General features: G+C 42.2%; 1 protein-coding gene across 3 annotated transcripts in view; it reads right to left on the bottom strand.

Moving 5' to 3' along the window:
* The window catches only part of LOC139538597 (calcitonin gene-related peptide type 1 receptor), a 52,243-nt gene that overhangs the window by 8,203 nt on the left and 18,942 nt on the right, over positions 1-25,098 (bottom strand). The window contains exons 2-11 of one of the 3 annotated variants that reach the window (XM_071340803.1): positions 20,135-20,241; positions 18,629-18,782; positions 4,721-4,861; positions 3,028-3,140; positions 2,617-2,708; positions 2,339-2,465; positions 1,974-2,127; positions 1,797-1,857; positions 1,432-1,498; positions 498-716 (exon numbers count right to left, since the gene is read on the bottom strand). In XM_071340803.1, the coding sequence (XP_071196904.1) occupies positions 498-716; positions 1,432-1,498; positions 1,797-1,857; positions 1,974-2,127; positions 2,339-2,465; positions 2,617-2,708; positions 3,028-3,140; positions 4,721-4,861; positions 18,629-18,782; positions 20,135-20,209 (1,203 nt within the window). In that variant the 5' untranslated portion in view covers positions 20,210-20,241. Of the gene's footprint in view, positions 1-497; positions 717-1,431; positions 1,499-1,796; positions 1,858-1,973; positions 2,128-2,338; positions 2,466-2,616; positions 2,709-3,027; positions 3,141-4,720; positions 4,862-18,628; positions 18,783-20,134; positions 20,245-25,098 lie in introns of all 3 variants that reach the window. The other 2 variants (XM_071340802.1, XM_071340804.1) reach the window with 2 other exon arrangements.

The raw sequence follows: 25,098 nt of genomic DNA, 5'->3' as shown, positions 1-25,098 counted from the left end.
ATATATTATTTATTGAGCTGATTCAGCCTGGCACCAGAAGGCACTGACTGTACCTCATCATGAGTTGCAGCATTCAACGCTCCTCCTCCCCTGCCAAACAATGACTTATACTTTCTTCCACAGGTCATGAGATAAAGACGTGGGAGTCAAAGACTAATAGGGCGCCGACCTGGTCTTAATCCAATAATAAGAGAACACAATAAGAGACGGTGGCTACAGATGACTACTTCAGTTTTATTGTGGCAATGGGAATGTTACTGCTGCTTACTTCAGAAGGGGTATGGTTCTCTTTTTCTCCCCCAGACACCTTAGTATGCACTTACCGACAGTACGTCACTCTGGACAAGAACATCTGCCAAATTACTATGCACAACATACACAAAAGTCATCCTAACCTTGGTTGGAAACATGGAAGATACATTACTGTAAGCCTAGAAATGTATAATGTTATAGTCATATGTGAGCTGGGGTAACTAGCAGAGAATAGATAGTCTTACCTGATAATGCATTAAGATGTGCATGATGTAGTCATAGATCTCAGAGGAAACCCGTCCTTCTGGTTTGTAGGGCAACAGGACGTACTGGATCCCCAGGAGAGGTACCAGAATCAGGGTGGCACGCACCGCCTTCATGTAGAGGCTGGACTCAGCCTGGTGGGTTACCTTTAGCTTGGTGATCAGGACACGCACAATGTTCAACAGGAAGAACAGGTTCACCTTGAAGGATATAGAGAGAGAAAAAGGCCAAATTTGACAGAATATAGCCATTGAGAGGATATGTTTATCCAAAGAACCCTCAATCACCATACATAAAAAACAAGGAATACTGTTCATGACTGTTAGCAATAGTGTGTTTACTTCTTGATGTCATAAAATGGTGCATTATGGGTAATACATACATTTCTGAGCCATGGATACGTTTATTAGTGGAGAGCAGATTAACATAATATTCATTACAATTCTCAAATTGGCTAAACAAGAAGAAATCAGGCAGAATTCCTCAAAATAAAGAAACATCAGCACATCTGATAAGACATGCAGCTCTATACCAGATTGGACCCACAGAAAATAATTGCAAACTACAAGAGGATGCTTGATTGTCCGGTTTCCTTTGAAGTCAGACCAATGGTTTTATCAGTTCATTCCTAGAATGCCAAAGGCACGCTGTTCTGCCAAATTACTAATGGGCGGGTCACTAATCTATCAACCTACAGGATAGTTCTGTGAAATTACTTATCTAGATATTAGTTTCCTGGGCTAGTCGAAAAAAAACTAAGTGTGGTCTCTTTTTGTTCATAGACTACGTTCAAGGTAAGGAAACAAAAATGAAAACATCCTTGAACACGGCAACCCCTTTCCACTTAAGTTTGCACTCAAGAGAAGCAGGAATATAGCTAGTATTTGCATGTACCTAAATGTACTACAGACTTACCAACAGAGCAGCGCAGATGGGCCCATGGATTATGTAGAGGAGTGAAGTGTTGGAGCTTATCCAACAACTGTAGGAGGGGAAGAGACAAATTAGCATTCAGGGTCTGCCACCTTCTTTTATGGTTTAAATTAGATTTTACAAGAGCTGCTTACAGGAAATATATTCATAAAATTGGATTGAAAGCTCTAGAAGTGTGCCAACAGGATTCTAATAGGCAATAGATACATGGTAGGGAATACTTGTAGCTGTAATAGAAACGAATTACAGCAGATGTATTATGCTGTATGAATAGCTTGTAGTTGAAGAAATGATAAATTCACTGAAAACAATTGTGGTACAAAATACAGTATCTGAACGTAACTCACTTGTCATTGTAGTAGTAACTGCGAGCGATTGCATGTATAGATGCTGGAATTAGAGGAAAGCCTGAAAAACAACAGACATCCATTGTCCGTGACAAACAGTGTTACTTCCATGAAATAACATCCAAACTTCACATCAAAATCATATACAGGGATACGGGGGTATCCGCAGAAACCTACCCCAGCCGAGAAGATAGTACCACATCAAGTGCTGTTTCTCAGCAAACACAGCAACAACGATGAGGGTGTGCAGGTATATCCCTTCACAAAGCATCCAGAAATAGTTGCAACCAAAAAGATAAAGATGGATAAACTGGGACACTTTACAGCTCGTCTGGAAGAAAAGAAAATAAGGATGTTGCGTATGCAGTTCTTCTGTGCTCACTCTTTGAATATCTCTAAAGGCAACAGCAAATTAGCAGTGTGTATACTGCCATTGCATTGGTGTGTGGCTGTAAAATATACATATTATAATACACATCTAAAATTATTATTCACATAATATCCATCCATCCATCCACCCACCCACCCACCCATCCACTTACAGGGTTTCTTTGTACCAGCTCCTGGTTATTCGCCACAGCGGTCAGCCAGATGATGGTAATGACCGAGTTCAATACAAAGGAGAAGAAGAGGTTTTTGTGGAGAGTGATTCGTTGACAACTTAAACTCCTACACGAAAGGGGAAAAGGTGTAGACTTTTTCATTGTGGCGTTAAAGACAGAAAGTAATTTGGCATCAACTGTCCGTGTCTAATAACAGATCCAGGAACAAAACCTTTGAGTATTCAATTAGTTCTATTGTTTGGTTCATTTATACTCACTTGAAATAGAAAAATATTCCCAGGGAAATTAATAGGGATGTCAGTGACAAGCCATGACCGATGAGGGCCAAGTAGAATAAATTCATGGCAGTCTGAAAGAGAATAGACACAATAAGCCTCATATTGCCCTAGCATATTACTGTATGTGTTCTGAACTCCCTTAACCCAGCTACATAATGGCAATGCATTGATGAATCAATACAAAATGATATTGAAAGTTAAAGTCCCATAGCCCTGATAATCAAAGAGTAAAGAGTATTTTCTTCATGTCATCATGTCCATTCAATCAAAATAGCCATCTGGAAGTTTCTGCAGGAGGGCAAAGTGACATTCCTCACATGCAGCAAGCGCTTGCATTTGAATTAATGGAACATCCATTTGAGAGTTGTTGTTTTTTGGACCGCAACGTACCATTCTGCCTTCATTAGTATGCTCGTTGCATCGTGTGTAGTTGGTCCATGTTCGGTTGCTCTCAGGATGCAGAAACCAGTGGCCGTTGTCACTGCATATTTTTGTCACCAATTCTGTAGAGCATTACATCAAAATGTAAGTAGATGAAACTATAAACACATCAAATACAGTCTTCAAAATGCAGAGACTTGAAGTTGCTTTTTCTGAAGTTATCTTTCCTCATAGTAATATCATTTGCAAGTGCTTTTAAAGCAACAAGGCCTCTGAAGCCTCTAGGGCAGGGCTGCCCAAACCTCTTCCTGGAGATCTACCGTCCTGTGGGTTTTCAGTCCAACCCTAATTTAACACACCCGATTCTACTTATTAGCTGCATAACAAGACCTTAACTAGCTGAATCAGATACGCTAAATTAGGGTTGGACTGAAAACCTACAGGACAGTAGATCTCCAGGAAGAGGGTTGGGCATCCCCGCTCTAGGGCTTGAATACAAAGGAAAGTACATTGGAAAAGGCATTTGATCTGCCTTAAACCCAGTATTTTTTAATGTTGATCCTGGGGGACCCACTTTAGGTTGAATTTCACTACCACTGATATCACTCAATTAGACAAAGGGTCTCCTACTCCCGTCCTGGAGAGGCAGCCTATAGGGAGGAGGTTAGGGACCTGGCAGTGTGGTGCCAGGACAACAACCTCTCCCTCAATGTCAGCAAGACAAAGGAGTTGATCGTGGACTACAGGAAATAGAGGGGCGAGCACACCCCCATCCACATCGATGGGGCTGTAGTGGAGCGGGTCGATAGCTTCAAGTTCCTTGGTGTCCACATCACTAAGGAATTAACATGGTCAACACACACCCACACAGTTATGAAGAGGCCACAACTGTGTGGGAGGCTGAAAAGATTTGGCATGGACCCTTAGATCCTCAAAAGGTTCAGAGCTGCACCATTGAGAGCATCTTGACTGGCTGCATCACCCTTGGTATGGAAACTGCAAGGCGCTACAGAGGGTGGTGAGTACGCCCCAGTACATCACTGGGGCCAAGCTCCCTGCCATCCAGGACCTCTGTACCAGGCGTCAGAGGAAGACCCCAAAAAATGTTCAAAGATTCCAGCTACTCAATGGAAAAATGGATGGTCTTCAGAGATATATGGGAGGGGTTGAGGGTAGCTGTAGGCTGGGACTAAAAACAAACAAAAGATGACTAATGTAAAATATACTGTCCGTGAAATGTATGTAGTATGTATACGCTGGAAGTGGACGCCTCAGTATTGTTGTCCATTAGCTTACTCCAATTAGGGGAGGGGTTGTAGGGTTAGGGGAAAATAAGAAAGAAGGGACATATATGTAATTAGTGTACTCCAATTAGGGGAGGGGTGGTAGAGTTAGAGGAAAATAATTTAAAAAAAGGAAAATATCTAAAATATCTTTAAATAATATTTTTTTTAACAAAAAACTAAATATGGGAAATTGGAAATGATACAGAAAATTACATTGATAGCAGCCACAGTCTATCAAAAAAGTTATAAATAGGACAGCACATGACACATCTGAAATAGCTAAAATGATTCAAAGTTACATTTTGGGCATTTAATTGAGCACTGTTGATGGGAGTTATGGTTTGAAATGACATGGGTCCACAATCCCCAGGAGCTCTAGCCTATGTCATTGGGCACTTCATGGGCTTCGGGGTTACCTGAGGGGTCAAAGTCCTGGAAGTAGTCAGGGCAGTACTGTTCTGAAGTGAAGCCTGCCTCTGTGTCGTCCCAGCACAGCCACCCATCCCAAGTCCGGTTACACACTGGCCCTGCAGCATAGAAACCATCAGAGAAGAAACCTGTTCAAATAAAGCAGGAGCACTGAGAGGTGAGGTTACTGACACTGTCTGTTACACTAATCAACACTGTGGTTCACCGAAGCAGGTCAAGCCAATACGTAGTTTAAATCAATATGTGATGTAAGTACATACAGTGTCTTCAGAAAGAATTCACACCCCTTGACTTTTTCAACATTTTGTTGTGTTACAGCCTGAATTAAAAATCAATTAAATGTTGATTGTTTTCGTCACTGGCCTACACACAATACCCCATAATGTCAAAGTGGAATAAAAAATTAAAAGCTGAAATATCTTGAGTCAATAAGTATTCAACCATTTTGTTTTGGCAAGCCTACATAAGTTCAGGAGTAATAATTTGCTTAACAAGTCACATAATAAGTTGCATGGACTCAATCTGTGTGCAATAATAGTGTTTAACATGATTTTTGTCATGACTGCCTCATCTCTGTACCCCACACATACAATTATATGTAAGGTCAACAATGGCGCCGGAGAAGAAGGCTGAAGTTTTACGTGTCCCCAACCGATTATGTATTTTGTTTGTTTATTTGTGTTGTTTGCAACTTATTTTTTAACTTATTTTGTACATAACGTTGCCGCTAGCATCTCTTATGACTGAAAATAAATTCTGGACATCAGGACTGCGATTACTCAACACTGACCAGCATAATCTTTTTTCTCCTTTAACGAGTCTGACGAGCCCAACGCGAATGACATACTGCTTTCTCGGGAACAGGCCAAGATCCCCGTGATTTGTGTGAAGAAGATGCGGAGAAAAAGGGGCCAGAAGGCGGGGTGCCTTCTGAGAATTCGTAGGCGATCGAATAAACCCCCACTTCCTTCCATTCTGCTAGAAAATGTGTAATCTTTGGAGAATAAAATAGATGACCTACGCGCAAGATTAAACTACCAACGGGACATTCAAAACTGTGATATCTTATGCTTCACGGAGTCATTGGCTGAACGACGACACTATCAACATGTTGCTGGCTGGTTATACGCTGTACAGGCAGGATAGAACAGCGGCGTCTGGTAAGACAAGGGGCGGCGGACTATGTATTTTTGTAAATAACGGCTAGTGCACAATATCTAAGGAAGTCTCAAGCTATTGCTCGCCTGAGGTAGAGTATCTCATGATAAGCTGTAGACCACACTACCTACCTAGATTTTTCATCTGTATTTTTCGTAGATGTTTACATACACTCACAGACTGAGGTGGGCACTAAGACAGCATTGAATGAGCTGTATTCCGCCATAAGCAAACAAGAAAACGCTCACCCAGAGGTGGCGCTCCTAGTAGCCGGGAACTTTAATGCAGGGAAACTGAAATCAGTTTTACCAAATTTCTATCAGCATGTTAAATGTGCAACCAGAGGTAATACATCTCTGGACCACCTTTACTCCACACACAGAGGTGCATACAAAGCTCTCCATCACCCTCCATTTGGCAAATCTGACCATAATTCTATCCTCCTGATTACAAGCAAAAAATAAATCAGGAAGCACCAGTGACTAGATCAATAAAAAAGTGGTCAGATGAAGCAGATGCTAAGATACAGGACTGTTTTGCTAACACAGACTTGAATAAGTTCCGCGATTCCTCTGATGTAATTGAGGAGGACACCACATCAGTCATTAGCTTCATCAATAAGTGCATCGATGACGTCGTTCCCACAGTGACAGTACGTACATACCTCAACCAGAAGCCATGGAATACAGGCAACATCCGCACCGAGCTAAAGGCTAGAGCTGCCGCTTTCAAGGAGCGGGACTCTAACCCGGAAGCTTATTAGAAATCCTGCTATGCCCTGCGACAAACCATCAAACAGGCAGCGCGTCAATACAGGACTAAGATTGAATCACACTACACCGGCTCTGACGCTCGTCGGATGTGGCAGGGCTTGCAAACCATTACAGACTACAAAGGGAAGCACAGCCGAGAGCTGCTCAGTGACACAAGCCAACCAGACGAGCTAAACTACTTCTATGCTCGATTCGAGACAAAGAACACTGAAACATGCATGAGAGCACCAGCTGTTCCGGAAGACTGTGTGATCACGCTCTCCGCAGCCGATGTGAGTAAGACCTTTAAACAGGTCAACATTCACAAGGCCGCGGGGCCAGACGGATTACCAGGACGTGTGCTGCGAGCATGCGCTGACCAACTGGCAAGTGTTTTCACTGACATTTTCAACCTTTCCCTGTCAAAGTTTGTAATACCAACATGTTTTTAGCAGAACACCATAGTGTCTGTGCCTAAGAACTGCTTAAATGACTATCGACCCGTAGCACTCACATCTGTAGCCATGAAGTGCTTTGAAAGGCTGCTCATGGCTCACATCAACACCATTATCCCAGAAACCCTAGACCCACTCCAATTTCCAATTTGCATACCACCCCAACAGATCCACAGATGATGCAACCTCTATTGCATTCCACACTGCCCTTTGCCACCTGGACAAAAGGAACACCTATGTGAGAATGCTATTCATTGACTACAGCTCAGCGTTCAACACCACAGTGCCCTCAAAGCTCATCAATAAGCTAAGGACCCTGGGACTAAACACCTCCCTCTGCAACTGGATCCTGGACTTCCTGACCGGCCGCCCCCAGGTGGTAAGGATAGGTAACAACACATCCGCCATGCTGATCCTCAACACAGGGGCCAATCAGGGGTGCGTGCTCAGTCTCCTCCTGTACTCCCTGTTCACTCATGACTGCACGGCCAGGCATGACTCCAACACCATCATCAAGTTTGCCGATGACACAACAGTGATCACAGGCAACGACGAGGAGGAGTTCAGAGACCTGGCCGTGTGGTGCCAGGACAACAACCCCTCCCTCAACGGGCACGACAAAACCTATTCCCGCTCAGGAGACTGAAAAGATTTGGCATGGGTCCTCAGATCCTCAAAAGGTTCTACAGCTGCACCATCGAGAGCATCCTGACTGGTTGCATCACTGCCTGGTATGGTAACTGCTCGGCCTCCAATCGCAAGGCACTACAGAGGGTAGTACAAACGGCCCACTACATCACTGGGACCAAGCTTCCTGCCATCCAGGACCTCTATACCAGGTAGTGTCAGAGGAAGGCCCAACAAATTGTCAAAGACTCCAGCCACCCTAGTCATAGACTGTTCTCTCTGCTACCGCATGGCAAGCGATACCGGAGCGCCAAGTCTAGGTCCATGAGGCTTTTAAACAGCTTCTACCCGCATGCCAGAAGACTCTTGAACATCTAATCAAATGGCTACCCAGACTATTTGCATTGTCCCCCCTTCTTTTACACTGCTGCTACTCTCTGTTGTTACCATATTACCTCAACTAACCGCCCCGCACATTGACTCTGAACCGGTACCCCCCTGTTACATTATATAGTCTCGCTATTGTTATTTTACTGCTGCTCTTTAATTACTTGTTACTTTTATTTATTTTTCTTATCCGTATTTTTTTAAACTGCATTGTTGGTTAGGGGCTTGTAAGTAAGTATTTCACTGTTGTATTCGGCGCATGTGACTAATACAATTCGATTTGAAGGTCTCTCAGTCGAGCAGTGAATTTCAAACGTAGATTGAACCACAAAGACCAGGGAGATTTTCCAATGCATCGCAACGAAGGGAACCTATTGGATGGGTAAAAATAAAAAAGTATACAGTAAATCCCCTTTGAGCATGGTGAAGTTATTAATTACACTTTGGATGGTGTATCAATACTCCCAGTCACTACAAAGATACATGTATCCTTTCAAACTCAGTTCCCAGAGAGGAAGGAAACCACCCAATAGTGACTTTAAAACATTTACAGAGTTTAATGACTATTACAGGAGAAAACTGAGGATGGATCAACAATATTGTAGTTACTCCACAATAATAACCTAATTGACGGTGAAACGAATGAAACATAATAAAAAAATATTCCAAAACATTTTTTTATTTTATTTATTTAACCTTTATTTAACCAGGTAGGCAAATTGAGAACACGTTCTCATTTACAATTGCGACCTGGCCAAGATAAAGCAAAGCAGTTCGACACATACAACAACACATAGTTACACATGGAGTAAAACAAACATATAGTCAATGATACAGTGAAAAAAAATAAGTCTATATACAATGTGAGCAAGTGAGGTGAGATAAGGGAGGTGAAGGCAAACAAATATATGTATAAATAAATAAAAATATAAAAAGGCCATGGTGGCGAAGTAAATACAACACAGCAAGTAAAATAAAAACTAAAAACACTGGAATGGTTGGTTTGCAGTGGAAGAAAGCGCAAAGTAGAGACAGAAATAATGGGGTGCAAAGGAGCAAAATAAATAAATAAATACAGTAGGTAAAGAGGTAGTTGTTTGGGCTAAATTATAGATGGGCTATGTACAGGTGCAGTAATCTATGAGCTGCTCTGACAGCTGGTGCTTAAAGCTAGTGAGGGAGATAAGTGTTTCCAGTTTCAGAGATTTTTGTAGTTCGTTCCAGTCATTGGCAGCAGAGAACTGGAAGGAGAGGCGGCCAAAGGAAGAATTGGTTTTGGGGGTGACCAGAGAGATAAACTTGCTGGAGCGCGTGCTACAGGTAGGTGTTGCTATGGTGACCAGCGAGCTGAGATAAGGGGGGACTTTACCTAGCAGGGTCTTGTAGATGACCTGGAACCAGTGGGTTTGGCGACGAGTATGAAGCGAGGGCCAGCCAACGAGAGTGTACAGGTCGCAGTGGTGGGTAGTATATGGGGCTTTGGTGACAAAACGGATGGCACTGTGATAGACTGCATCCAATTTATTGAGTAGGGTTTTGGAGGCTATTTTGTAAATGACATCACCGAAGTCGAGGATTGGTAGGATGGTCAGTTTTACAAGGGTATGTTTGGCAGCATGAGTGAAGGATGCTTTGTTGCGGAATAGGAAGCCAATTCTAGATTTAACTTTGGATTGGAGATGTTTGATGTGAGTCTGGAAGGAGAGTTTACAGTCTAACCAGACACCTAGGTATTTGTAGTTGTCCACATATTCTAAGTCAGAGCCGTCCAGAGTAGTGATGTTGGACAGGCGGGCAGGTGCAGGCAGCGATCGGTTGAAGAGCATGCATTTAGTTTTACTTGTATTTAAGAGCAATTGGAGGCCACGGAAGGAGAGTTGTATGGCATTGAAGCTCGCCTGGAGGGTTTGTAACACAGTGTCAAAAGAAGGGCCAGAAGTATACAGAATAGTGTCGTCTGCGTAGAGGTGGATCAGAGAATCACCAGCAGCAAGAGCGACATCATTGATGTATACAGAGAAGAGAGTCGGTCCAAGAATTGAACCCTGTGGCACCCCCATGGAGACTGCCAGAGGCCCGGACAACAGACCCTCCGATTTGACACACTGAACTCGATCAGAGAAGTAGTTGGTGAACCAGGCGAGGCAATCATTAGAGAAACCAAGGCTGTCGAGTCTGCCGATGAGGATGTGGTGATTGACAGAGTCAAAAGCCTTGGCCAGGTCAATGAATACGGCTGCACAGTATTGTTTCCTATCGATGGCGGTTAAGATATCGTTTATGACCTTGAGCGTGGCTGAGGTGCACCCATGACCAGCTCTGAAACCAGATTGCATAGCGGAGAAGGTATGCAGCAGCATACCACCCTGCATACCACTGCTGGCTTGCTTCTGAAGCTAAGCAGGGTTGGTCCTGGTCAGTCCCTGGATGGGAGACCAGGTGCTGCTGGAAGTGGTGTTGGAGGGCCAGTAGGAGGCACTCTTTCCTCTGGTCTAAACAAAGATCCCAATGCCCCAGGGCAGTGATTGGGGACACTGCTCTGTGTAGGGTGCCGTCTTTCGGATGGGACGTTAAACGGGTGTCCTGACTCTCTGAGGTCATTAAAGATCCCATGGCACTTATCGTAAGAGTAGGGGTGTTAACCCCGGTGTCCTGGCTAAATTCCCAATCTTGCCCTCAACCATCACGGTCACCTAATAATCCCCAGTTTACAATTGGCTCTTTCATCCCCCTCCTCTCCCCTGTAACTATTCCCCAGGTCGTTGCTGCAAATGAGAATGTGTTCTCAGTCAACTTACCTGGTAAAATAACGGTAAAATAAAATAAAATAAATAAATATGGTGGGATTCGAAATGGTCGGTAATCTGTTTGTTGACTTGGCTTTCGAAGACCTTAGAAAGGCAGGGTAGGATAGATATAGGTCTGTAGCTGTTAGGGTCAAGAGTGTCCCCCCCTTTGAAGAGGGGGATAACCGCAGCTGCTTTCCAATCTTTGGGAATCTCAGACGACACGAAAGAGAGGTTGAAAAGGCTAGTAATAGGGGTGGCAACAATTTCAGCAGATAGTTTTAGAAAGAAAGGGTCCAGATTTTGCAGCTCTTTTAGAACATCAGCTGACTGTATTTGGGAGAAAGAGAAATGGGGAAGGCTTGGGCGAGTAGCAGAGGGGAGGGCAGTGCTGTTGTCCGGGGTAGGGGTAGCCAGGTGGAAAGCATGGCCAGCCGTAGAAAAATGCTTATTGAAATTCTCAATTATAGTGGATTTGTCGGAGGTGACAGTGTTTCCTATCTTCAGAGCAGTTGGAAGCTGGGAGGAGGTGTTCTTATTCTCCATGGACTTTACAGTGTCCCAGAACTTTTTTGAATTTGTGTTGCAGGAAGCAAATTTCTGCTTGAAAAAGCTAGCCTTGGCTTTTCTACCTGCCTGTGTATACTGGTTTCTAGCTTCCCTGAAAAGTTGCATATCACGGGGGCTGTTCGATGCTAATGCAGAACGCCATAGGATGTTTTTCTGTTGGTTAAGGGCAGTCAGGTCAGGAGAGAACCAAGGGCTATATCTGTTCCTGGTTCTAAATTTCTTGAATGGGGCATGCTTATTCAAGATGGTGAGGAAGGCATTTAAAAAAAATGTCCAGGCATCCTCTACTGACGGGATGAGATCAATATCCTTCCAGGATACCTCGGCCAGGTCGATTAGAAAGGCCTGCTCGCTGAAGTGTTTCAGGGAGCGTTTGACAGTGATGAGTGGAGGTCGTTTGACCGCTGACCCATTACGGATGCAGGCAATGAGGCAGTGATCGCTGAGATCTTGGTTGAAAACAGCAGAGGTGTATTTGGAGGGCAAGTTTGTTAGGATGATATCTATGAGGGTACCCGTGTTTACGGAATTGGGGTGGTACCTGGTAGGTTCATTGATAATTTGTGTGAGATTGAGGGAATCAAGCTTAGATTGTAGGGTGGCTGGGGTGTTAAGCATGTTAAAATTTAGGTCGCCTAGCAGCACGAGCTCTGAAGATAGATGGGGGGCAATCAGTTCACATATAGTGTCCAGAGCACAGCTGGGGGCAGAGGGTGGTCTATAGCAGGCGGCAACGGTGAGAGACTTGTTTTTAGAGAGGTGGATTTTTAAAAGTAGAAGTTCAAATTGTTTGGGAACAGACCTGGATAGTAAAACAGAACTCTGCAGGCAATCTTTGCAATAGATTGCAACACCGCCCCCTTTGGCCGTTCTATCTTGTCTGAAAATCTTGTAGTTGGGGATGAAAATGCATCCTGTTTGCAACAAGGCACTAAAGTAATACTGCTAAAAATGTGGCAAAGCAATTAACGTTTTGTCCTGAACACAAAGTGGTATGTTTTGGGCAAATCCAACACAACACATTACTGAGTACCACTCTCCGTATTTTCAAGATTAGTGTTGGCTGCCTCATGTTATGGGTATGCTTGTAATCATTAAGGACTGGGGAGCTTTTCAGTATAAAAAATGTATGGAATGGAGATAAGCACAGGCAAAATCCTAGAGGAAAACCTGGTTCAGTCTACTTTCCACCAGAGACTGGGAGATTAATTCACATTTCAGCAGGACAATAACCAAAAACACAATGTCAAATTTACAGTTTTGACTTAAATCTGCTTGAAAAAAAGACTTCAAAATGGTTGTCAAGCAATGACCAACAATCAATTTCACAGAGCTTGAAGAATTTTGAAAATAATAATTGGCAAATGTTGCACAATCCAGGTGTGGGAAGCTCTTAGAGACTCACAGCTTTAATCACTGCCAAAGGACTTCTACAAAATATTGACTCAGTGGTGTGTATATTTGAGATATTTCTGTATTTCATTTTCAATAAATTTGCAAACATTTGAAAAAAAAAACATATTTTCACTTTTTCACTCTGGGCTATTGTGTGTACATTGGCAACACAATAAATATATTTAATACATTTTGAATTCAGGCTGTATACGAGTATATGAAATCTTTCTCAAGGCACTGTATGTTGTTTGTTGACATTACATAGAGAAGTTACTGGCGACACCTTCTGAAATATCTTGTTGCTAATGCCTTTGTTGTTTTTTGTCTACTTATCAGTTTGTTATGTACAAAACTAACGAATGAGCAACTTTTGATTCTGACTAAGCCCCTAATTGTATGGTGGTAATGAGATATTACTGTGGGAACCCAGATAATGAAACATCTCACATCAGACTGATTTCTAAATATAGAACTGCTTCCTGATACTGTCTTCCATCCACCAAAAAAGTCCAGTTGACTAAAATCAATCTTAGGGAACAACATTGAATCAGAAAGGAATACAAATGCCCTTTCTTGGGTTTGAATTTGAAAAAGAAAATATCCCTGCTTGTCTCACTATTTACTTTTCTTCACTTTTATCTAATAGTCGGGAGTTTCAGACTTTGTTTTTGACAACAGGGTGGGATGTGGGTTTTAAAGCTTTGGATTGAAATTCACAATCCCCTGGCATGTGGTGACAATAACGCTTGAAATAATAGAAGAGCTAGACATTGCTCTTGATGGGGAGACTTATTTTAGAAAACATTTCCCTGACAAAGATTGGGCCTTCTACTGAAGAAGATTTGTCATACCTCCTACTGTAGCAGCCACCCACACAAACACTTTAATAAATAAATATAACACTAAAGTTAAAAGCATTATTGAAAAAAGAAAAGTGGCAAATATACTTCCCCATATATCTCCAAATGTTTTGGTTGAAATAGTCAGTTAAGTATGTTTAGGTTCTTTAAAAAGTTTTGGTATTACACCTGTAGGGTTACCCTCAAATGAAATACTGATTATAAGTGTGATAGGACTGCTAATTAGCCAAGACTCCAAGCGAACATCCCCTAGCTGATTGCTGGTGTGACTGAATGCTAATTAGGATTGGGCAGTATCCAGATGTTCCTACCGCCATACCATTTCTGTACTATACCGGGGTATACGGTATTACCGGAAGTGTACACAAGGGGGACTATTTTAAAAATATATATAATTTCGGAAAAGGTACACAATTGTGATACTTCTGTAAAAGTATTGATACCTTAATAGAAAGTTACTCAAGTAAAAGTTAAATTCACCCAGTAAAATACTACTTGAGTAAAAGTCTAAAAGTATTAGGTTCTAAATATACTTAAGTATCAAAAGTAGATGTAATTGCTCAAATTTACTTCAGTATCAAAAGTAAAAGAAAGTATAAATCACTTCAAATTCCTTGTATTAAGCAAAGCTGACAGCACCATTTGAATGTTTTTCAAATTTAAGGATAGCCAGGGGAACACTCCAACACTCAGACATAATCTACAAATTTTGCATTTGTGTTTAGTGAGTCCGCCAGATCAGAGGCAGTAGGGATGACCACGTATTCTCTTGATAAGTGTGAATTGAACCATTTTCCTGTCCTGCTCAGTATTCAAAATGTATCAAGTACTTTTAGGTGTCAGGGAAAATGTATGGAGTAAAATGTTGATTATTTTCTTCAGGAATGTAGTGAAGTAAAAGTAAAAGTAGTAAAAAAAATGTTTAGAGTAAAGTACAGATACCCCAAAACGCTACTTTAGTAGTACTTCAAAGTATTTTTACTTAAGTACTTTACACCACTGCACCAGGGATCAGGAGGGGCTTGAATGTCTCTGCTGTTGATCTTGACATCTAGCCACTTAGCTAGCAAGTTAGCAAACCAGATGCATAGCTGGAGCCATGAGTTAGATATAATATACTCAGCTGACCCCTCCCCGGATGTTGTGTTAAACGCTCTACAACAAAGCTTGCTTAGTGTCCAACAAGTTTTCTCTGCCCTTAACCTTGTTCTGAACACCTCCAAAACAAAGGTCATGTGGTTTGATAAGAAGAATGCCCCTCTCCACACCGGTGTGATTACTACCTCTGATTGTTTAAAGCTTGAGGTAGTCACCTCATACAAGTACTTGGGAGTATGGCTAGAGTGTACACTGTCCTTCTCTCAGCACATATCAAAGCTGCAGGCTAAGGTTAAATCTAGACTTGGTTTCCTCTATTGTAATCGCTCCTCTTTCACCCCAGCTGCCAAACTAACCCTGATTCAGATGACCATCCTACCCATGCTAGATTATGGAGACGTAAACTCCAAAAAGTTCAGGGACACTGTCATGTCCATAGAGAATAAGAGCACCTACTACCAGCTGCCCACTGCACTGAGGCTAGGAAACACTGTCACCACCGATAAATCCACGATAATTGAGAATTTCAATAAGCATTTATCTATGGCTGGCCATGCTTTCCACCTGGCCACCCCTACCCTGGTCAACAGCCCTGCACCCCCCACAGCAACTTGCCCAAGCCTCCCCATTTCTCCTTCGCCCAATTCCAGATAGCTGATGTTCTGAAAGAGCTGCAAAATCTGGACGCCTACAAATCAGCAGGGCTAGAAATTCTGGACCCTCTCTTTCTAAAATGATCATCCGAAATTGTTGCAACTCCTATTACTAGCCTGTTCAACCTCTCTTTCGTATCGTCTGAGATCCCCAAAGATTGGAAAGCTGCCGCGGTCACCCCCCTCTTCAAAGGGAGAGATACTCTAGACCCAAACTGCTACAGACCTGTATCTATCCTACCCTGCCTTTCTAAGGTCTTCGAAAGCCAAGTTAACAAGCAGATCACCGACCATTTCGAATCCCATCGTACCTTCTCCGCTATGCAGTCTGGTTTCTGGTCATGGGTGCACCTCAGCCAAGCTCAAGGTCCTAAACAATATCATAAACTCCATTGATAAGAGACAATACTGTGCAGCTGTATTCATCGACCTGGCCAAGGCTTCGACTCTGTCAATCACCACATTCTTATCGCCAGATTCAACAGCCTTCGTTTCTCAAATGACTGCATCGCCTGGTTCACCAACTACTTCTCAAACAGTTCAGTGTGTCAAATCGGAGGGCCTATTGTCCGGACCTCTGGCAGTCTCTATGGGGGTGCCACAGGGTTCAATTCCTGGGTCGACTCTTTTCTCTGTATACATCCATGATGTCTCTCTTGCTGCTGGTGATTCTCTGATCCACCTCTATGCAGACGATACCATTCTGTATACTTCTGGCCCTTCTTTGGACACTGTGTTAACTAACCTCCAGACGAGCTTCAATGCCATACAACTCTCCTTCCGTGGCCTCCAACTGCTCTTAAATGCAAGTAAAACTAAATGCATGCTCTTCAACCAATTACTACCAGCACCTGCCCGCCCGTCCAGCATCACTACTTTGGACGGTTCTGACTTAGAATATGTGGACATCTATAAATACCTAGATGTCTGGCTAGACTGTAAACTGTCCTTCCAGACTCACATTAAGCATCTCCAATCCAAAATTAGAATCAAAATTAAAATCTAGAATCGGCTTCCTATTTCACAACAAAGCATCCTTCACTCATGTTGCCAAACATACCCTCGTAAAACTGACTATCCTACCGATCCTTGACTTCGGCGACGTCATTTACAAAATAGCCTCCAACACTCTACTCAGCAAATTAGATGCTCCAGCAGACTCCCAAAGTCTCTGCTGCCAATGACTGTAACGAACTGCAAAAATCACTGAAGCTGGAGACTCATATCTCCCTCACTAACTTAAAGCACCAGCTGTCAGAGCAGCTCACAGATCACTGCACCTGTACATATCCCATCTGTATATAGCCCATCCAACTACCTCATCCCCATACTGTTATTTTTACTTTTTTGCTCCTTGGCACACCAGTATCTCTACTTGCACATTCATCTTCTGCACATCTATCACTCCAGTGTTTAATTTCTAATTTGTAATTATTTCGCAACTACGGCCTATTTATTTCCTTACCTCCCTTATCTGACCTTTTTTGTACACACTGTATATATACTTTTTTTTCTCCTATTGTGTTATTGACTGTATGTTTGTTAATTCCATGTGTAACTGTGTGTTGTTATTTGTGTCGCACTCCTTTGCTTTATCTTGGCCTTGGTCAGGTTGCAGTTGTAAATGAGAACTTGTTCTCAACTGGCTTACATGGTTAAATAAAGGTGAAATAAAAATAATACAAAAAATATATATATATATAGATCGGCAGGTAAGGGTAATCTCGAGTGGCTAGATGTTTTTTACCATTTGGCATCAGATTTGCCACCAATGCTCCTTATAGGACACATCCCTGAACTCTATACTCCTCTGTAAACTGATCCTCTCTGTATACCAGTCGCAAGACCCACTGGTTGATGCTTATTCATAAAACCCTCTTAGGCCTCAGTCCCCTCTATCTGAGATACCTACTGCAGCCCTCACCCTCCAAATACAACACTCATTCTGCCAGTCACATTCTGTTAAAGGTCCCCAAAGCACACACATCCCTGGGTCGCTCCTCTTTTCAGTTTGCTGCAGCTAGCGACTGGAACGAGCTGCAAAAAACACTCAAACTGGACAGTTTAATCTCGATCTCTTCATTCAAATACTCAATCATGGACACTCTTACTGACAGTTGTGGCTGCTTCGCCTGATGTATTGTTGTCTCTACCTTCTTGCCCTTTGTGCTGTTGTCTGTGCCCAAAAATGTTTGTACCATGTTTTGTGCTGCTACCATGTTGTGCTGCTGCCATGTTGTGTTACTACCACGTTGTTGTCATGTTGTGTTGCTACCATGCTGTGTTTTCTTGTGTTGCTGCCATGCTATGTTGTTGTCTTAGGTCTCTCTTTATGTAGTGTTGTGGTGTCTCTCTTGTCGTAATGTGTGTTTTTCCTATATATGTATTTATTTCTTTATTTTTTATACCCCCTCATGAGGCTTTTTGCCTTTCGGTAGACCGTCATTGTAAATAAGAATTTGTTCTTAACTGACTTGCCTAGTTAAATAAAGGTTAAATCAAATTTAAATGTATTGAAAATCATACAGTCGGTATCTTTAAATACCCCGGTATATGGTATAAATGGTGTATCACTCAAGCCTAAAGCTAATCAGACACAACGCTAGCGGATTAGCATCCAAATAAGAGGCTGATTAAAGCCCCTTGTGTAAATGACACCAAATAACTGCAGCACTGATATATTGGCATTCCTCTAAGTCCCTCAGCACCTTTTCTCTCCTCACCTGCCGATTGGCTAATGTTAATTCTCTGGATACAAATAAGACTGGTGGGATTATCAAACCTTGTCAGCCATCGACTACACAAATACCTCCTCGTTGGACATCAGTTCCTCAGCTCGAGTGCTTATGTAACATGAATCGAACCCACTTAGGATTCAAACTCATACATGAGCACAAGCACTCGATAATCAAGTTATCCTACCTAATCGGTTGAGGATGTTGCCATTCACAATGAGTGGTACTATCTTCAGATTTTCTACGATAAAGAAAAAATAAGTATGTCAATGTAGCAACCTTATTTTGCTACAAGACAACTTTTCCCTATTTGGGATTCAGACGCTCATTTTCCCTCACACAAATAATAATTTACCATGACCCACTATGCCAATGACAGTGGTGCCTGAACACAGGTCATGCATTTTTGATCATTTTACCTATTTTGTTGTGGTCGTTATCCTTCATGATTTTCTGGTAGCACTCAAACTGGGCGGTCACAATCTTTTTCCTGGTGACGTCTGTGTCGTGATAGACATTCACCGGTACGTGCTCCTGGGTCTCGTTCACCTCTGGGCTAGCCACAACAAAGATCTACAAGTAAGAGAACCCAGTGCATTACATAACATAACACACAGCATCACATGGCATCACATGACAGAATACATATAGAATATCCAAGGGAACAGTATCAAGTTAATAGCAGAAAATCATATGAATCATATAAATGCAAAGCTTAAGTGGAATTAATAAACATTCATTCAACATTTTTGCTAATCACAAAATTAAAAAGGCCTCATTCATATTTGATAGAAGTCATCTTAAGCTAAATTAACTGGATTGTATATAGATTGTTTGTCATCTCAATCATTAGTTTGTTGACTCATTTGGCTGTAACTAAATAGCTAAACAACACAGTATATTTTTAAAATGTGTCTACACCCAGGGTTGTGTCTGAGTTCTATATTTGAACTCCACGGGGGACCGATTAAAACGCTCAGTCACCATATCCTCATTTAGGACACAGGAAGAGGCAGTAATGTAGAGCGGAGCGACTCCCTTTATATCCATGTGAGTTCCATGGAAAATTAAACAAAGTAAATGGTGTACAAAGACATGTCAAATCACCCAATGTGAACCCAAATACTATGGGGCAATGTTAAATTGCAAGTCTTAACAAAATGTCATGCCAAAATAACAAAATTGTGGGTGTACTGGGTGGGCAGAACAAAAAAATCCTATTGCTGAATCATTAGGTGATCACTGGACACAAAAGCAGGATACACTGCTTAGTATTCAATGATTTTAAGTTTGTCCTGCTCTTTTTTTGTACAGATCAGTCCCCCAGAGAGGGATAAATTGATGGGGACAATAGTGACAAGAATCAATTAACAAGTTAATGCATGTTTACCTACCAGTGTCTGGACCTATATGCCATCATATTAAAACCCCTTGCCAATCTCACATGCACTTTATTGAATATTCATCAATATAAACGTTCACCAAAGTTATTGAGATTTTCTGCATAGAGAATTCACTAGAATTAAAAAGGATATAAACACCAATTGATGTTCCCAACAAACGGTGGCGTTCTATTACTGAGCATGCCTTTTAAAAATGTAAACATACACAGTATCTTATACGGTGTATTAACCCACCAATGAGACAGTAGACATGAAAAGAGCATTTTTCTGCGCTTATGTGGCCCTGCACATATGTGTGTGCGTGCGTATGTGTGAGTGTGAGTGTGAGTGTGAGTGTGAGTGTGTGTGTGTGTGTGTGTGTGTGTGTGTGTGTGTGTGTGTGTGTGTGTGTGTGTGTGTGTGTGTGTGTGTGTGTGTGTGTGTGTGTGTGTGTGTGTGTGAGTGAGGGACAGAGAAAGCGACAGAAACACAGACAGACACAGAGAGAAAGAAAAAGAGAGAGTAAAGATAGTCAATTCTTACATCAGTGGGAGTGCACAGTAGGAGACAGATGACCATCCAACACCAGCCGAAACCGTCCATCTTCTTTTTCGGCATGTCAGGCGATCCACTCTTTAATGGCTATCGAGCTGCTAAGAGGAAAAAAGCCAATTCAAATACAGATCCACATTTTCTCACTACAGCAATCAACATCATCCCTCCATCTCCATCCCTCTTTCATCACTCATTCCCTCCAATATGGAGATGTACACCCATTTGCTGCTCTCTACCTAAATCCAATGCAATCGAATGAGCGCCTTCATGAGACTATTTCCAACCACGGACATCACATCGACTCCTTAGTGCAGCTGTGGGCTGTGCTGTGCCATCACCAGTACTTATGGCAACAGAGCATGCACATGCACTCCAGTTCAGTTCAAATTGGCCAGTGTGGATAGTAGCGAGGTCAACACAATCCCAGAGGATGACCAGAGGAGACTGGGGAGAGTGAAGAAACACCTGACCTCTAATATGTTCAGACGTTACAGACTTGGAGGCGTAGTTCTTGTACAACTGCCATTTGCTCCTCTTGATGTAGTCCTGATGTATTTGTATATTGTAAATATATAAACAGTAAAATGCATTTACTACTCCAAACAATCTTTGAGAAAAGTCTTTATGTTGCTCAATTTGTATTTTGAAATTCACATAGATCATTTGCATGTAAATTACATTTTGAAATTCCCAATGCATACAGTGGACACAATGCTTTGTCAGGTGGATCAGAACACAGAGTCTTGGATGTCTTGGATCTAGAAGCGTTGCCCTGACACTTTTTTTGGACCGGACATCCTACGTCCTGCACACTTAATGTAAGTGTTGTAGAATTGGCAGGACCACAAAAGACTATATTAAAAGCTGCATGGTAATGCTTTGCGGTTTCAGCATGGCTGGTGCATAGTTTAAGAGACAAAATTCAAATGTTCACATGCCCCTCAGGTCGAAAAAAATTTGCTTTTCAAAATCGAGGGAAGATGAGGGAATTTCAATCTTAACCAAATGTGGTTGCCAAGAAGAAATGTCTGTATAAACGTCTGCACTGGACTCAGAGTCTAATGCATAGACCCGAGGGGAGCCCATCTAGCACTTGTAAGCAATAATCCATCTGATTAACAAGACATAGATGTACAGATATTTTTGCAGAGTCAGAGTTCTGCATGATGCATTGGCTGAACCTTGCAGTAATGTTGCTAGCTGTTAGCCGGAACAGATTTTTCTAGTGAGACAGTAGGGAAGAGTGAGCATTCCTGACACACAAGCCACCATTGTGTATACAACTGTTATATCACAATATGTTAGCTAAATATGTCTATTTAGCCTCAAGTGCTATGGGAAGGGAGATGTGCTATACTTGAGTGGTAGGGTTAAATGAGCAGAAATACCCTTAATGGCCTAAAGGAGTAGGACATTTTTATACTTCAAGTTGCATGGCTAATTATATTAAACTGTAATGCAATTTACCCAGGATAATAGGAAACATAACTGAGAGAAAACTGCTGTTTGTATTCAAGAACTGCTGTTTGTACTCAAGAACATCCAGCAAACAATTCAATGTTTGTGTTCACAATACGACAGAGGTTAGTAACCACTACGCATGCTAAATAGACTCGGTGTGCACAGAAAGAAAATCACTTTCATAAAGAATACACAACAAAAATATATCAAGGCCTACTTCCGACTCAAAGCCCAACAAACATGGTCATGGGAAACTTCACTTTATCCTGCGCTGTGCTATCTACTATTCTAGAGACCCTAAATCCAAGCCAGGGGAATGGATGCCCGCCTCCCAAGTCTGCTAGGAATTAAAACGACATTACACCAGGGAAATGCTGGAACTGGGATTGTAAAAAAAAGTATGGCTAAGTGCAAATTGGAAACAGACAGGAAACTATCAGCTGCACTGTCACACACTAATGGTCCTCTGTGCCAAATCCCCCAGCTGTATTGGAAGGGCTGACTCCAACCTTTTACAAACTGCGAATAAAGCCAAGGATGGATCTGTCCAATGACAATATAAAACAGACCTTACAGATGTTTTATTTATTTATTTTTATTTCACCTTTATTTAACCAGGTAGGCCAGTTGAGAGCAAGGTCTCATTTACAACTGCAACCTGGCCAAGATAAAGCAAAGCAGTGCGACACAAACAACAACACAGAGTTACACATAAACAAACGTACAGTCAATAACACAATAGAAAAATATATGTACAGTGTGTGCAAATGTAGAAGAGTGCAGTGTGTGCAAATGTAGAAGAGTAGGGAGGTAAGGCAATAAATAGGCCATAGAGGCGAAATAATTATAATTTAGAATTAACACTGGAGTGATAGATGTGCAGATGATGATGTGCAAGTAGAGATTCTGGGGTGCAAAAGAGCAAGAAGGTAAGTAATAATATGGGGATGAGGTAGTTGGGTGTGCTATCTACAGATTGGCTGTGTACAGGTGATCGGTAAGCAGCTCTGACAGCTGATGCTTAAAGTGAGAGAGGGAGATATAAGACTTTATTTTTTAATTTAAATTTTTTTTTTATCCCCTTTTCTCCCCAATTTTGTGGTATCCAATTGTTTACTAGTAATTACTATCTTGTCTCATCGCTACAACTCCCGTACGGGCTCGGGAGAGACGAAGGTCGAAAGCCATGCGCCCTCCGAAACACAACCCAACCAAGCCGCACTGCTTCTTAACACAGCGCGCCTCCAACCCGGAAGCCAGCCGCACCAATGTGTCGGAGGAAACACCGTGCACCTGGCTACCTTGGTTAGTCGCTGGTGCGCGATGAGACAAGGATATCCCTACCGGCCAAACCCTCCCTAACCCGGATGACGCTAGGCCAATTGTGCGTCGCCCCACGGACCTCCCGGTTGCGGCCGGCTGCGACAGAGCCTGGGCGCGAACCCAGAGTCTCTGGTGGCACAGCTAGCGCTGCGATACAGTGCCCTAGATTTTTCGCACCACCCGGGAGGCCCTTAAGACTCCATCTTCAGTGATTTTTGCAATTCGTTCCAGTCATTGGCAGCAGAGAACTGGAAGGAAAGGCGGCCAAACGAGGTTTTGGCTTTGGGGATGACCAGTGAAATATACCTGCTGGAGCACGTGCTACGTGTGGGTGTTGCTATGGTGAACAGTGAGCTGAGATAATGCGGGGCTTTACCTAGCAAAGACTTATAGATGACCTGGAGCGAGTGGGTTTGGCGATGAACATGAAATGAGGACCAGCCAATGAGAGCATACAGGTCGCCGTGGTGGGTAGTATATGGGGTTTTGATGGCACTGTGATAGACTATGATTTAACACTTACAGAGATAATGTAACACCTGAATTACCAATAGACACTAGGTAACACTGGCCAAATTGCTGTGTAGATTTTAAACAAATACATGTCTGTCATTGAACAACCCCTGCCGTGATTAGATAGTGAAAAACACACCAATCTCTTTCATAACTTTAAACAATAAAATATAATTTACCAACATTTCTGAAAGTGGATATACAGTATAGCACAGTATATACAGTACAGCACAACTCACAGGAAGAAGTGTCTATAAAAGTGGTTTTGGAGGACCACCCTGTCCCACCTGCTCCTGTCCTAATAGACATAATGTTCCCGTGAATCATGTTGCTATGGACTACAGCTATTATTTACGATGGAAATGGCCACAATATCCTATGTCTGGGGCCGCACGCTATAAGACAAATGGAGGAACACTTAAAACATGTATTACCTCCTAAGTGACCTATAGTTTATAGAGATCAAGAAGAGAGAACTCCGCTTATCATATAGCTCTGATTTTTAGACAGGACAAGATACCACAAATGACTCATTCAATAGGGTGAAATGTGCATTGCAGATAGAATTGTATTTTAATATAACAAAACAGATATGATTATTTTATCACGTGGAGTAACCAATCATGCCCTCTCCATCCACTACATTTTTAGCTACAACACAACGTTTTCTCTTTCTGAACGCAGCCCACGGCTAAGCTAAGCAGGTATCAGGTCAGTTATTGATCTATTTGGGGAATACAACTTTTATCGTTGTTTAGACACATCTGTGGAGGGGGAAGACAGTGGGTGGTCTTCTACAAGCCATACATCAGAGTAGTAGGGAGGGAAGAGGTTAGTCACGGGGCCTTTGGAACAAGAACAACATTACTTCTTCTACATCTGAAGGTCGAGAGAGATCCCTTGGAAATATGAAGAACAGCTGTGAGTTCTCGCCTGCCACAACAAGCGAACTAAGGAGCCAGCGAGTGAGCAGTCTTGGCTTATCAACTCCATTGTCCGTTGATGCAGTTGTGTGTTGTAAACATCCTACTGCCCGCACAGGATGTTTGCGCCCCATCCTTCCCAAGTTTCTTTGTATGGCATTTAGAGAAGCAATTTATTTCCCTTTTTAGAGAATACTCAAACATTGCAGTCTTTTTCTCACAATATGACCTGCTGCGATTACACTTATCGTTCAACAGCACACCAGATGCAGACCAATCGCAAGGACACAATCGTAAACATTGGATAATACAATGTTTACATAATTCCCATCACTGTTTAAGAATTAAAATAACAATAGGCTACTGAAGCACCTAGATAAGAGCTGTGTGTGTGTGTATCTGTAAACAAAAAAACAGTCCACTGGCAAAATATTGAAGTTGCTTATCTTTCTTTGTAGAAGCATGCACTATTCAGCACTGTGGGTGTATTTTATATTTCACATATTTCAAAACGACTTCACCATTCACAAGTTTGAACATTGAGTTGAACAACTGTGTTGGGAGGATCCTTGGAGAGACAAGGAGGCCGTTGTCCCATTTCTTAAGGTCATTGTTGCAGTCAACATGCAGCTTTAAAACATTATACTAGTGGCAGATGTCACCTGGGAGCCAAGGGAGGACAGTCTGACTTTTGGCTTCTTTTGGGCCTGGAGTAACCCAGATTAAACCTTC

Source organism: Salvelinus alpinus, chromosome 14 (genome assembly GCF_045679555.1).
Source record: "Salvelinus alpinus chromosome 14, SLU_Salpinus.1, whole genome shotgun sequence".
Classification (NCBI taxonomy): domain Eukaryota; kingdom Metazoa; phylum Chordata; class Actinopteri; order Salmoniformes; family Salmonidae; genus Salvelinus; species Salvelinus alpinus.
This window is presented reverse-complemented; position numbering and strand designations above follow the sequence as displayed.